General features: G+C 37.2%; 2 protein-coding genes across 2 annotated transcripts; one reads left to right on the top strand and one right to left on the bottom strand.

The window, feature by feature from the left end:
- Nucleotides 1–2,560: 2,560 nt before the first annotated feature.
- Nucleotides 2,561–4,514, bottom strand: LOC112277449 (uncharacterized). Its single transcript, XM_024509781.3, has 8 exons — nt 4,411–4,514; nt 4,210–4,291; nt 4,009–4,076; nt 3,678–3,775; nt 3,396–3,532; nt 3,186–3,253; nt 2,993–3,056; nt 2,561–2,832 (listed from the first exon to the last, which is right to left on the bottom strand). The coding sequence occupies exons 1-8, from the start codon at nt 4,419–4,421 to the stop codon at nt 2,815–2,817; spliced, it is 546 nt and encodes a 181-aa protein (XP_024365549.1). The 5' UTR covers nt 4,422–4,514; the 3' UTR covers nt 2,561–2,814.
- Nucleotides 4,515–9,193: 4,679 nt separating this feature from the next.
- Nucleotides 9,194–13,926, top strand: LOC112277304 (glutamate--glyoxylate aminotransferase 2). Its single transcript, XM_024509440.3, has 13 exons — nt 9,194–9,458; nt 9,606–9,671; nt 9,882–9,999; nt 10,487–10,568; nt 10,672–10,759; nt 11,041–11,199; nt 11,535–11,708; nt 11,850–11,981; nt 12,137–12,202; nt 12,335–12,399; nt 12,622–12,713; nt 12,956–13,112; nt 13,416–13,926. Exons 1-13 carry the CDS (start codon nt 9,339–9,341, stop codon nt 13,537–13,539), a joined length of 1,443 nt encoding a protein of 480 aa, XP_024365208.1. The 5' UTR covers nt 9,194–9,338; the 3' UTR covers nt 13,540–13,926.
- Nucleotides 13,927–14,493: the final 567 nt, after the last annotated feature.

Here is a 14,493-nt window from a genome sequence, read left to right on the forward strand (position 1 = left end):
CCCATATCTAATTACATCAACCTTGCAAAAAACAGCAACTTCCTAAATCTGACAGCCTCGATTTACATTCAGAAGAGTATGTTGGCCATGGTTCTCCACGACAAGCAAAACATAGGAAATCTTGATTTCATATCAAAACGTAGCATCTACATTAAACACAATGTGTGCGGGACTAAGCATGCATAAATTTCACAATTGGTAGAAGTGGAGAGGAGAGGAAGGAAGGCAAGGAAAGACACCACGAGAGTCACCAAACCCTAATCATCTGCATCGCACACGTCGAAAACTTCATTACCCAGCACTCTTGTGGCGAAACGGCAACAACGAGATTCATACGAAGTAGTAGCGTAATTGCAAAACAAATCACCAGCCGAGGAAAATGGAATTTCTTCACCAGAAAAATCTCACAAACACAACAGCGGGAGAAGGCCAAGTGACCCGAAGTGCAAAACTATCCTCCGCAAGTAAAAAGCCTCGGAAATATCAGAAACCCTAAAGATCCAGCTTCTCCTTACAACTTACATTACTCACTGGGGCGACCTTGGAAGGTTCCCTCGTCGCCACGCCCCACCGCTCCGGCCCATCCCTAAACACTTAACAAAAACATGCGAGGCTTCTTCGTAACAGGGACGCGTCTACTTGGATTCTTCCTTAGGTCCGGTGATCTGCTCCTTGATCCAATCGAAGGGCTGCACGAGCCAGAGGGCACCACAAGCGGCCGTGGTGCCCCAGAGAACAGCGGAGCTGACATCGGAGGTCTGGGGGCGAATGACCTTGGGAATGAACTTGAGCAGCGAGAGCCCTTGCTTGGATTGCACCATGGTTGCCGATCCGTGCAATGAATGCTTCCACCACAACACAAGTCCAGGCTCGAGACACAGGGGAAAGGAGGAAGCAGCAAACACAAATGCGAAAATGATCGTCGGGCAAATGGAGGCAAGCGAGGAGGAGAAGGGCGAAGAAGGATTGTCCTCGAACGGGGCTCAAGCGACACTCAAAGCTTGAGTGGTCCCTACGAAAGGAAAGGTCACCGCTCCCTCTCCGTCGCAATCCCTCTTTCTCGTCCCTTTCCCCACCGTCCGTCCCTATTCGTCGTTATTTTCGACGCTTCCGTCGTATTTTCATCTTCTCGTCCTTCTTCTTCGTCTGTTTCGACGTCTTCGTCCTCTTTGCCGCTTCTGTCAGCTTCTCCGTGCTTTTCGTCTCCGTATTCTTCTTTTTCGTCTCTTTCGACATCTTCGTCGACTTCCTCCGTCGTCTTCTGAGTCCTCTTCTGCGTCTCCTTTACTGTGAGTGTAAAAGAAAAAATTAATTAATTCAATTGAGGATTGTTTGAATTTTCCTCACAAATAAAAATTGTAATTAATAATTATTTTTTATTATTTATCTTCGTAAATTAAAATTATATGATAACATAAAGGTATGAAATATATAATAAATAAATAAATATTTAAATAATGATCATGATCTTCTTTTTTCTAGCACTGTACAGGAAGATATTAAGGGCATTGAATAATTTTTACTTTTCTTTTTCTTTTTCTTTTTCAAATGTAGATTTTAATTTATCATATTTTTACTAAAAGTTTGTTTGTAATAATTTTAATATATTTTGTACTTCAAAACATAATAACTCTGGTAATGTAAAATGGAAGAGGTGGGTGTTCCACATTCACTTTTTAGCACAACTTTCAGTTTTCATGACTTGTTAAGTTTTTTCCGAAATAAACAAATCAATCAATACGTATAGTACAACACAATGTCTTTCCTAAGTGCATTTCATGTTTACGTGGCAGCAAAACGATTTGATAGCAACGATTAGATCACAACGAAGATAAGTTCAAAGACAACCTACAATAGCCATTCACTGAAGGCAATGTTGAACATCAGAATTACCATTTCTAAACCCAAATAATTTGTAATGAAGTGAAACAAAGCACCCGAAGGCTTTGAAGGTTAAGCAGCATGCGGCGGAGTTAATATCCAGCCATGGCTTCCACTCCCAGCACTCCCGATATACTTTAGTAATGTACTAGTGAAAGCTTGAGATGGAAATCAGACGAGAATTTTGTAGTATAGCTGCGGGACTCAAACAAGACAAGGACCCGGTAAATGCGCCCATGCGAATGCTTCATGGTGGGTAGTCATATAATCAGCTACTATCATTCAGCACAAAAAAAAATTGAATCATGTCACTTGAATTGTTGGTGTCTTAAGATACTGGCTAGATACCAATATTGTCAATCATATGAGAGTCTAAATACCCTTGTGGTTGGTCGGTGACGTTGGTATCGCCAATCATGACACCTCATCATTGCGCGAAGGGTATGACTGAAATATCCATAATTTGCAAGCCCTGTCTGGTAAGACGAATCCAGGTTCTTTCAGACTTGCTCCAATGTAGACGAATTCTACACTTTCTGCCCGCTTCAAGGCAATACTCATAATGGGATCTAGCGTTGCAGACAAACTGAAGCTACACCGTAACACATCATGAAAAGGGGAGGAACTTGTAGCAAATGCCTACTGCTGCAGCATTAAACTGAATCAACTTCCACAAGACTTGTACAAAGAACCAAAATCCTTTAAAATGTGAAACGGGATGGACTATACATTGACAACAGCTTCACAACCTTATGCTATGAAACGCTAAAATTCAAAGAATCCTCCTTCAGCATACAACAGGTACTGTCTTCATGTAGACTTGAGTTCTCATCTCTTAACCAAAACAAGACTGCATGTATGCACCGCCAGCAATCTTGAAAAGCTAACCCAGAAATGCCTCGTTACCAAGTCACACGTTGTCTCCATCATATTTCAGTCAAGATGTAACGTCTGACAATATAGAAGTAAAATGTGAGATCTCTTTTACAATATACCAAGGAACCCAAAAACATAGGAGTGTAATCATACTAAATATACAAAACACTTCAAAGGGTCTAGAATAAAAACAGAGCTAACATTAAACAAAAAAAAGAAAAAAGAAAAAAAGCACCTTCCATAGTCCGTCATTGAGATAATGCATGTTGTCCACTCCAATGCCCTTGTTGATGCTCTTACTGTAACATTGCGGCGAAACAGTCAAATCTAGTGCTCAGTCCCGGGTAATTAACGAACAAGTTTAATGTTAAACACTAGTTCATCAAGGAGAAAACAAAATTGAAACGGGATCAGCAAACATAACGTACATGTCTTTTGCAGACATCTTGGTGTATCCTATAGCCAGAGCATGCTCTTTGCCTTCTGCCATGATTGCCTGATGGAACAATAATACCATTAGTCAATCATTTATAATACAATAAAGCTGATTATCCCCACACACGGATACATTACTATGATTTTTTTTTTTAAAGAAAAAGAAAAAGGAAAAGCAAACAAAAATAAGTAACTGAGCTCACCACAGGTGAATCTGCAGGCACTTCTTCATCGAGATTACCACCAGCAGATGTCAGTCCCGGGCACATGATATTGGCACCCGCCAGCACAAATTTGATAGCTCCTCTATCTACACGGAATTTCTTCATAATTCCTGGATCTTTTACCACGGAAAAAAGACGATTAATTCACTTCATGGATTCACTTCTCATCGCTTAGTATAACACACAATTTAAATCAAAATGATGCAGCTGACCACCCTCAAGTATGAAGGAACAAGTTCAGGATTGATTGCTTTGACCTACATTGGTGCAAAAGTCGTAGGGTAGGCATATAAGGCCCATCCCGCACATTAAAGAACAGTGGGACATTGTTTACGACGACCAAGTTGATATGGTTCTGGCTGGCCAACCACGCAACAGAACATCCAGTTAAAGGAAGTCTTAACCACGCGACGGGTTAACTCATGACGCTCAAGAAGGAGAAATTGCGACCTAATTTCATCAAACAAAAGCCACACGGATATATATCGCGGCAGATACACACACTCATTACAGTGCAATGGATCAATTATATTTCCGACGGACAGACGGCCTCCAACGACTCTTCCATGGGTACTGAATGCAACATACTCACCACTTCGCAACTATGAGTGGCGATTTCTTCGGTAGCATCTCGTCCAACAGAGGCTCCAAATCAGGATACTATTCCATCCAACATCAATACAACTCAGTATCGCTACCTGTGCTTTTTCTCCCAGATAGCAAAATGCGACACTTAGGACAAGGATTGCACGAAATCGGATGAGACTTGCGCAAGGAGCTGAATGGCACGCACCTCATCGGCGATGTTTTGCCGGATTTTCCTCTGCACCGAGGCCTTCACTTGATTCTGCCCCGTCACCTCCTCGGAAGAGAATCTGGAGGTGCAAAATCAGGAAAAGGTTACTCAATCCCCAATAGTTGAAACAGGGGGTACGACACAGGAGTGCAGTTCAACAATTGACCCAAAGCAAGAGAGTAATCACTAATCCCTTACTTCTTGAACATGGTGGATTGTAACTCTACACAATTCTCCCAACAAAATCGTTTAGAGTGAGAGTGGACACAGTGATGTCGAGAGCCAGCGACACCGAGATTGCGTTGCGATTAAACGAAGGCCAGGGAAACTCTGCGAGCCCTTAGGGTTCCACAGCTTGGACAGAATTAGGGCTTTGTTCTGGCGGAACTACGCGGCAGACTACGCTCGAAGTCTGGGTAGTGAAGAGAGCTGTGAGTTAAACCTTATGCTTCGTTCAAACCAAGAGTTTCGTCTCACCCGGTTCTACGCATGGCTTCAATGAAGCAAGTGATCTTGAAATAGATTCATACCATTCTGTCTAGATCTAGGGGCCTATGTAGACCTTTTTCTGCTTCTTTTTCTTCTTCATTTTTATTTGCATTTTATCTCTCAAGACTTGATGTTGATTTTAATATAAAATACATTGTGCCAGCTTCAGTTTATTTTCTAAACATTAATGTTAGAAATTTAATAGATTTCTTTTTATTAAAATATTACTTGCATTAACAATTGCATATGTTGTCACTAAATCCTTGTTGAACTTGTGCACTTAAGATTCTTTTGTAAATATATATTTTTATTATTTTCTTGTGTTTTATTTTTTATTTTTTAAAAAAAATATGTAGTTGAAAATTATTTTAGTTTCATGAGTGTGTGTATATATATATATATATAAATATACATTCAGAACTATAACTTTCTAATGAAATTACTCTTTGACAAAAAATGTGCTAACATTGTAATTAATCTCAGTTTTGAAGTAGATAATTAAATATTTGGACTATTTTTATTTTTATTTTTCAATTTTTTCACATTTGGAGCCTTGTTAAATATCCATATATGATTAAAAGAAATATGAGGTCGTAGTGTATATTAGAATCTCTAAGGATGTGGAAGGCATTGTTATTGTTCAACGTGGCCTTAATTATACAATAATGCAAAACTCGATCAAGGATATGGATTTTTGGTTTAGAACATAGTTTTTTAAATTAAGTAAATATAATGACACACTTGTTGATGTCACAAACAATGAATTCTTTAAGGTTGTAATTAGATTTGAGATAACAATATGTGTTGAGAAGGCCACACATTAGAATACTACAGCAATAACAAATTAACCTTGGTCTTCTTAACCATTGACTAATACCAAATTCTACATGGTCTTAAGCCCAAAACAACAAAGAAGCCATTAAAAAAACATATTGAACTCACTAATACAACAACAAATTCTACTTAAAAAAATACTCAATCATTGAGATATTTATTTTTAATTTCACATATAACCAAGCAAGATTCTTGTTTAAAACTCAACTTGAATTAGTTGAGGTAGATTAAGTGGTAGTGCATGCAAAAGTTGATTTACTTCTAAAATTCATGGTCATAATGTACTTTGCAAAAAAAAAAAAATCTCTTTCTAATCATTCTTTTTATTGGTTCAAATATTTTAAATAATTAAATAATAATTTTAGTATTATTAGAGAGCAGATTGGCAAAGACTAAATTTATTTTAAATACATATAATATTTTAAAAGAGAATCCTAATTCAACAAACATATGTGAAATCTTTTTTACTGTGTACTTTTTGAGAGTGAGATCCAAATTCTAATCCTAAAAAAAATATAGAATATAAATAGGAAAGATGTCATTGATGATATTAAGACCTTTGATTATATTATTTCAAAGAATTACAACACAAATTTCTTTAAGTTACCTTGCAAATAGCAACAACTTAGAACATATTTAAGAAACAATAAATTGAATACGAAATCAAAAAAAAAATTATTTTTTTATTTTTATCTTCGCTCTAAACTTAAGAGACATCTAAAAATTAATTAATATATGTTAATAATTATAAAATAAATAAAAAAGAATTTCTTATCATTGATTATAACAATCTTTAAGTTAAAAAATGATTTTGCTTAGAATAGATCATACAATCAAGGAGTCTGCTACTACTTAAATCTTATAAGGAACTAAATATTTAACTTGAAGAAGAAATAGACTATTGTACTTTGAGTAAAAAAGGCCCTTTAATAGTCACACAATTAAATCTTAATTTACCATCATAATCTAAAACTTTGAAGATTTGTACAATAGATACAAAAGGCTTAATCTTAGTGCAAAATAAGACAAAAAAATTCAAAAAGATATTGAAAACCAAGTATACTTAAAGATGCATAAAAAAAACCAAATTCAATAAAGTTTTATATTTAATTTTAAATAAATAAAAAAGCATCACTACAAAAAAATTGAAAGATCATCATATATTAAAAGATTATATTGCTAATTCAAATTGTCATGTGGAGGCAGTAAATGCTATGAAGTCAATCTTTGTAAAGACAATGCTATAGTGCCTATGATCATGAGTATTAAACTTTCTTAATCTAAGACTTCTTACATTGATGTCTTAAATATCTATTAAAAAATTTAAAAACAATAACTTGCATCAAAATATTATAGAATATTTCTAAAAGATTAAAAAATCATTGATTTAGAATAGTACACAAACGTGTTCTTTGGAAAATGGATTGAGTATACTATACCCCATTAGGTCTAAGATTCATCAATTTTCCATTATAAAATGATGATAGTTAAATTAAGATTCTTAGAAATTGGTGGTTTATTCTTGTATAGAATTTGACATCTAATCACAAATAAAGTACCAAATCTAAAAACTAATACAAGATATTACATTTAAGATGCATTCAAAGAAATAAACCTACATCAATTAATTGATGAAGAAGCCATAAAAACCTACAAACTAATCTTCTAAAAAGTTTGGATAAACTTGATTTTTTTCACTATCTATAGACACATATACTTAAATAGGATGCGGAGTTGTATCTTCTATAACTAACAACTAAATAAGTTTTTATAAAAATAAAGGTTATTTTTCTTCAATGATAATATATTTTCTCTCAATATGTTATAATAAAAAAAGAAAAAAAAATATTACCTTTTCCAATAGAAATTTAATTATGCCAAGATAAAATAATAATAATGATAATAATAAATTAATTAGAATTAAAGAATACAATTGATATTTTAGAATAGATTTAATATCTTACATAAAAAATAAAAATAAAAAAATAAAAAAATAATATCATAAGAACTCACCAATCTTGCAACTTTATTTCTATAAAGTAAAAATTAATTCTAAATCCTATATTTTAATGTAATTATCATTATATTTGGTTTTGAACTAGAATTTGCAAAGAAGCCATGATAGTATGGCTTATATGGCTTGTAAGGATTGCAATTAATTAATAAAGAGACCCAATATCTAAATATAGATACTAAATTTATCTTGTATAACCTTGCATTACAAAAAAAATATTTTGTACAAATTCCACGAATGTATATAAGCTTAAAGCAATTGGAATTGAACCACTTGGCTTCACAAAGTAGTTCCAAGATCAAGAAAATAGATAGATATTGAAAGAAACTCATGAAAATAAATGGTATTGGTTTGCACCTTTTCTTCTAAAATTAAATATTTTAATTCCTTTTGGTCTCTGTTGAAAATCTTGTGACTTTAAACTATATGGATCTAAAAAATAAAAATAAAAATATAATACGGAGTGACTTTTTTAAAAGGAATTTATAGTTAATTCATTTAAAAGTTAGTTCATTTCATTAAATGTAAACAAATCTTATAGATGGTCATGTGTGACAATATGGAGAAATAATCTACCAATATATATATATATGTATATATATATATATATATATATATATAGGTATCATAGTTTAAATACAGAAAAGGAAAAGAGTGATTTAAAAATGATACAAAAATCCAACAATGCTTCTTTGAAATAAACTGGATAATTTTTCATTTTTGTAAATTAAAAACAATGTTTCAATTATATATATTAGTATTACTACTATTATTTATAAAATTTATGTAATAATATTCTGGTTTACACTTTGTTTGAAGACACTCCTCAATAAAAAGAATTACGTTCAAGAAACATGCTGTATTACCATTAAAAATCCTTCGTGAATATATCAGATGGTAAATTTATCCTAAGTTATCATGTTTTAAAATAAAAGTGCACCCTAGAAGATCTAACTCCACCAGTGAATGCACGTAATATTACAACTATTTTTATTTATTTATTTATTTATTTTATTTTTTTTTACAGTTCATGAAAAAAAAAAAAAATATTGAATAGAAATGCTTGTTTCAAATTTTTGAAATAAAGTGGCATGCACTGTTTTTCTTTGGTTAATTATTCTCTTTGTCTAAATGAACATGAACACAACATGATTCTTATATTTACAAGTATTATACATTCACATTAAATGTTAACCTAGACTTTACCCACCCAATCTAATAATAAACTCTTAATTTAATTCCAACTAAATTAACCGAAAAGTCTAAAAAAGGAACAACACTGAATCCAAATTTATAACGAAGCAGTTCCACCAATCAGAAAGCTCGAATCGGGACCAATCAGCAACCTCCTCGGCCAACGAAAGTTTTGACGAGGATGAATGTGGGTTACCGATGAGAAAGTTATGGATGAATGAAGATTGAGCCCCTGGGCCCACGGCGGGAAAAAAGCCATGGCTGCGATTCAAAGGCCACCATGATCCATTCGTCTGCGGGGACGTTGCCCCGCCCTTTTCCGGTCAGCGGTGGCCTCCGATCACTCACTGCCTGGCTCCCTCATCGCATCCGATCACGAGCGCTGCTCGTTTCCTGTCGAATCCATTCAATTGCTGTGGTGGATGTTGCAGTGGGCTCAATTTAGAACGCACTGTGGTTGACGACGCAGTTGTGCGAATGCTGGTAGCCATTTTGATCGAGGCTCTTTTTGGGATCTGGTGCTGGACGACGCATTAACGTTGAGATTCACCGCAATTGTGTCTGTAGTTGTTGTAGTAGTAGTAGTGTGGCAGTCATGGCGTCGGGGAAGGTGATGGACCCGGACAATTTGAACGAGAATGTGAAGAAGACGGTGTATGCCGTGCGGGGAGAGCTCTACCTGCGCGCCTCGGAGCTGCAGAAAGAGGGCAAGAAGGTGCAGGGTTGGGGTCTTTGGTTGAATTTTCATGGATTTGGGGTTGTCTGAGGTGGTTTTTCGTGTGTGGTGTGTTGACGAGTTTTGATCTGCGCTGAGTGGAGCGTTGTTGTTGTTGCCGTTGTTTTCTTTTGGAGTTCATGGCAGATCATTTTCACCAATGTCGGCAACCCGCATGCTCTTGGTCAGAAGCCTCTTACATTCCCTCGCCAGGTGACTCCCCTTCTCTGTGCTCTTTCAGTTCTCCGTTGTTGGATCAGCCTCGAAGGATTCTGAAAACTGTGTAGAGAGTTACGGCGATTCTAACGTGTGGAATTTTTCCATTCAGCTCAGTCAATTGTTCGGAACATCGCAGTCGATGTAGGGAGCTTGACGTTGTTAGCTGAGTATGTGATTGTCTGACTCGCTACGTCCTTGCCACAGGTCATGGCTCTGTGTCAGGCCCCCTTCTTGATGGATGACCCCCATGTTGGGCTACTTTTCCCCGCCGACGCGATTGCCAAAGCCAAGCACTATTTGGCTATGACCTCAGGAGGCGTTGGTAAGCCATTCAATTTCTCTTCTTTGTAGTCTATGCCCGAATAAAGATAAATTCGGGATAAGGGATAATTCACCAATTGATTCCATCACACTCACTACGAAGATATACGTTTTCTGAGAAAATGGAAGGATTGTTATATCATGTTTGCATGTCTGAAGGAAGTTGAGCACTTTGCGCATATCTCTGGTAATCATATGATTATAAAGTGAAAAGTGGACTTACGTTAGCCCGTGCTTATTGAGAGACATTGACCTGATCACTCACTGACCATGCCGTAATGTCCCCGCAATCCTGGGCCAGGAGTATTTTCACCGCTCAAGGAGAAGACACTCACTGTACACTTAGTACACTTCATGTAAATTACTGTATCAGCTGAGAGATACGACTCAAAGAACTAAGCAATGATATACTTGAATAGTGGCCGAAACAGATATCACATGCATCTAAGTCTAATGGGTCTTGATTATCTCGTAAATTATGTGGGCAGGAGCTTACAGTGATTCCAGAGGGCTCCCTGGTGTGCGGCAGGAGGTTGCAAATTTTATCCTGCAGCGTGACGGATATCCGAGGTGAACTTTGCCTTTCAATTCGCCTTGAAAATTTGAAGTCTCAATGGTTCATGGATTCCACATCTTTTGAATGGAAACTTAAAACCGTTTTATTGAACTGCAGCGATCCGGAGAATATCTTCCTCACTGATGGAGCTAGCAAAGGTGTAGCACAAGTTTTGAATGCCCTCATCCGCGATGAGAAGGATGGGGTAATCCCTCGAACTGTCTACCTTTGATAACTGTTCTATTCTTGATACGCTGAACTTCTTGTTTGTGTCCGAGTCCACTTGAAGGTCTCATTCTGTCATTTAGGGGAATTTAATACCCTCCCAGTATTGTCTAGGTTAATATGATCAAATTCTGGAGTTTGCATGTGGGGATATCTGCATTTGTGGTAGTTGCCAGAGTTGTGGTCAGATGTTGGCATGGAAGTAAATTCATCTCTAGCGAATCATCCGTTCTCAGTAATGATGTCGACTGTATGTCGCAGGTACTGGTTCCTATTCCACAATATCCTTTGTACTCAGCAACGATTCAGCTTCTAGGAGGCACACTGGTGCCGTATTATTTGGCTGAGGAGGATAACTGGGGTTTGAATACTAATGACCTGCGTAAATCTGTCACTGAAGCTCGCAGGAAGGGGATTTGTGTAAGTTGGCTCACTCATACTTTTACAAACCTTGTTTCCGTTGTGGTCTCTGGCGGGGCCTATCGTGGAACAAGGAATTATCGGATGTTAGAAATGTCCTTTTTAGTTATTTTACTAATTCATTTGAGGGAGGAATGGTGTGAGGGAGAGGGAGAGAGACAGTTTGTGTGGGATATTACCTTGATTGCCAGTGATATCTATCATGCTGCACTTGGTATAAAAATACCTGTGATCAATTGACTTCTGTTAGGGCCCATATTGCTGCGCTTACTGCACTAAGCACGAGATTAACCGCTAACTACATGAATTTTGGATTATGCGTTTTGTTGTTTTAGGTCCGAGGATTGGTTTTTATCAATCCAGGAAATCCAACTGGTCAATGTCTAACCGAGAAAAATTTGCGGGAACTTATCGAGTTCTGCATCAAGGAAAAGATTGTGCTGATGGCTGACGAGGTTTACCAGCAAAACGTTTATCAAGATGAGCGCCCCTTTATCAGCGCGAGGAAGGTATTTTGTTGCGGTGATTTTCCTTCTACTCGTAGAAACATAAGAAACCTTCTCTGGCTACGAATTATCAGTTTAAAGAATTTATGTCATTTGAAATGACAAGGTTTCATTCAAACATGTCTTTGTGCTTTTGGTAATTAGGTGCTGATGGGCATGGGACCCCCAGTCAGTGAAGCTCTGGAGTTGGTTTCATTCCACACGGTGTCGAAGGGTTTCCTCGGAGAGTGTGGACAGCGAGGTGGATACTTTGAAATGACCAATATTCACCCCAAGGTTCCTACCCATCATTCAAAACACTTTGCCTCACAATTTGTAGATGTGTTTTCTTTTATTCTTTCCGAATACTACTCCCAATGAAGTACGCTCCTTCAAGCTGTATCAATATAACATGCAGTTCTCTATCTCATTTCTGGTTTTGTAACGTTCAGACTGTGGACGAGCTCTACAAGGTTTCCTCCATTGCCCTGAGTCCTAATGTCACTGGACAAATCATGGTATGTGTTCTAACCCGATGAAAAATTTATTTGCATTTTAAATCGTTGGTCCCTCGCACTAGGCATTAACTTAATTGCATGGCCAAGGTTGTACCGATCCTAAGCAAGATACTGGACTTCTATGTGTTGCAGATGGGTTTGATGGTCAGTCCTCCAAAACCAGGAGACATTTCGTATCCTCTGTACAAGGCAGAAAGGTACCCGTTCAGTCTATGTAATTAATATTGGCGCAGATCGAGTTCTTTGATTCTACGGTTTGTGTTTGTCGGTGAAACTGAGATTTGGTCGTATCTGTCAATGTTATCTTGCCATACTTGTCTGACAAATGCATTAGCAGCCTTCATCACCTTCTGATCCACTGTGTCATGTAATACATTTTTTCGAAGATCCTAATCAACTGAGTTGGACTTATATTGCAGTGAAGCTATCTCGCTGTCTTTGAGGAAAAGAGCGCATATCATGACAGATGGTTTCAATGCTTGTGAAAACATTGTCTGCAATTTTACGGAGGGTAATGAATTACAAACATTTAGATTTTATGTACTTTTTTCTTTTTTTTGTATAGATTGAAGAGCTCTGCTGCTATTATAATGTTTTACCCTACATCATGTGTTAGCACTCGTAGCTCTGAACTAATCTTCCTAAGCGCGTATTGGATAGAAATGCGCGTCTATCAATTTAACAGGCCCGAATGAGAGCTTCTGTATTCAATTTTGGGCTTGTCCTAATATTCGACAGTGAACGTGGTTGCAGGAGCCATGTACTCTTTCCCACAAGTAAAGTTGCCCCAGGCTGCTATTGCTGCTGCTAAGAAAGCAGGGAAAGCTCCTGACGTCTTCTATTGCTTGCGGCTTTTGGAAGCTACTGGAATTTCTACTGTTCCAGGTTCAGGATTTGGCCAGAAAGAGGGGTACATCTTCTTGAACTTGCATTCTGTTTCTATGAGAAAAAGAAAAAAAAGAAGAAGAAAAGAAAAGAAAACAGATAACTTATCAGACGATGTCTACCATTCATTTTGAACATCCTTTGAAGATCAAATTAGCTTCGTACGTGGCTAGTCTGCATTCTTTGCGAGATCACCCCTTAATTATGGTCTCTACTTATTGCCCGTTACAAATATTGTTTGCAAGTAGATTATATATTTTTTTAGTATGCTCCATTTTGCGCCGAATACTGGCTGTATAAAACCTCATCATAAAATGTTGTTGTGCAGGACCTTTCACGTGCGGACAACAATTTTACCCTCGGAGAGAGACATGCCTGGAATCATGGAAAGCTTCAAGAAGTTTAACGCGGACTTCATGGCACAACATTCAGACACCAAGTCGAAGCTTTGAGGACACATGATCTCACACTACCTACATCACCAGTTCCTGTGGTGGGGAATGCGCAGACATCACCTGCGTTGCGTATTCGATCTTGGGCTGGATCATTCCATCTCAATTAAGGACAGGCATGACAAGCAATACCCGAAAGACGCACCTCCACGTAGTCATGAAAATATCTCTAGGCTTCTGTAAACTTCTTCTGCTGGTGTCCCTTGAAGCGAGACCCACTCTATAAATCGTCATTTATGACACTGCGAAGCAGACAGATGTAGCATAAAAAAACATCAGCAATTTGACGTTGGAGATTGTATTTTATTCCGAGTTCACGTTGGAATGACATTCTGCATCTCCTAGAGAACAAGGCCAGCTTTCTTCTGGTTGCATGGTTTTTTACAAGTCTTGATGCGACTCCAGCGTTCTTTCTGGTCCATCTGTTTCTTCGCATTGTCAAGTCTATCACCGCCTGAAATCTGATATTGATGTTAATCTAGAATTCGTGCAAAACCTCTGCTAGTTTACACATCAGAGGAAAAGTTGGAAGCCCATTTTCCATATGAAATGTTCAAGGGTGATGGGAACACAGTTGCAATGCGTCCTATGCAAAGAATGCATCCATATATGCCGTGTCCTCTTCCAAACATTCTTTATACACGTCACTATCAAATTTTTATATAGAGAGTTGAAGTAAGATTACAATTTTGTTATCAAATTGCATGTGTCTTTCGAAATGTATGTGGTTGCGACCATTACTAAACCGTTTTCCAAGGCAACAAACTACGCAAGGGAAGTTTTTGGATGTAACTTATTTTAAAATTAAATAATGTCAATTGTTTTTTTGTAAATGAAATCCAAATAATAATATTTACTTTAACACCAAGAGCCAAAGGAAAAGTAAAGGCATCGTGAAAGAATGTGTATTTCTTGGAGCTCCAGGACCACGTTTTCAAATCAGGAGCCGGGCAG

The sequence above is a fragment of the Physcomitrium patens genome, chromosome 25 (genome assembly GCF_059467195.1).
Source record: "Physcomitrium patens ecotype Gransden chromosome 25, ASM5946719v1, whole genome shotgun sequence".
NCBI lineage: Eukaryota > Viridiplantae > Streptophyta > Bryopsida > Funariales > Funariaceae > Physcomitrium > Physcomitrium patens.

Coding starts and splice junctions, on each gene's coding strand:
- LOC112277449 (XM_024509781.3), bottom strand. Junction 3,533..3,677: donor CCTACGACTTTTGCACCAAT/GTAGGTCAAAGC, acceptor CCGTGGTAAAAG/ATCCAGGAATTATGAAGAAA. Junction 3,254..3,395: donor TGCCTGCAGATTCACCTGTG/GTGAGCTCAGTT, acceptor TTGTTCCATCAG/GCAATCATGGCAGAAGGCAA.
- LOC112277304 (XM_024509440.3), top strand. CDS start 9,339: ATGGCGTCGGGGAAGGTGATGGACCCGGACAATTTGAACGAGAATGTG. Junction 10,000..10,486: donor TATGACCTCAGGAGGCGTTG/GTAAGCCATTCA, acceptor TTATGTGGGCAG/GAGCTTACAGTGATTCCAGA. Junction 11,982..12,136: donor TGACCAATATTCACCCCAAG/GTTCCTACCCAT, acceptor TGTAACGTTCAG/ACTGTGGACGAGCTCTACAA.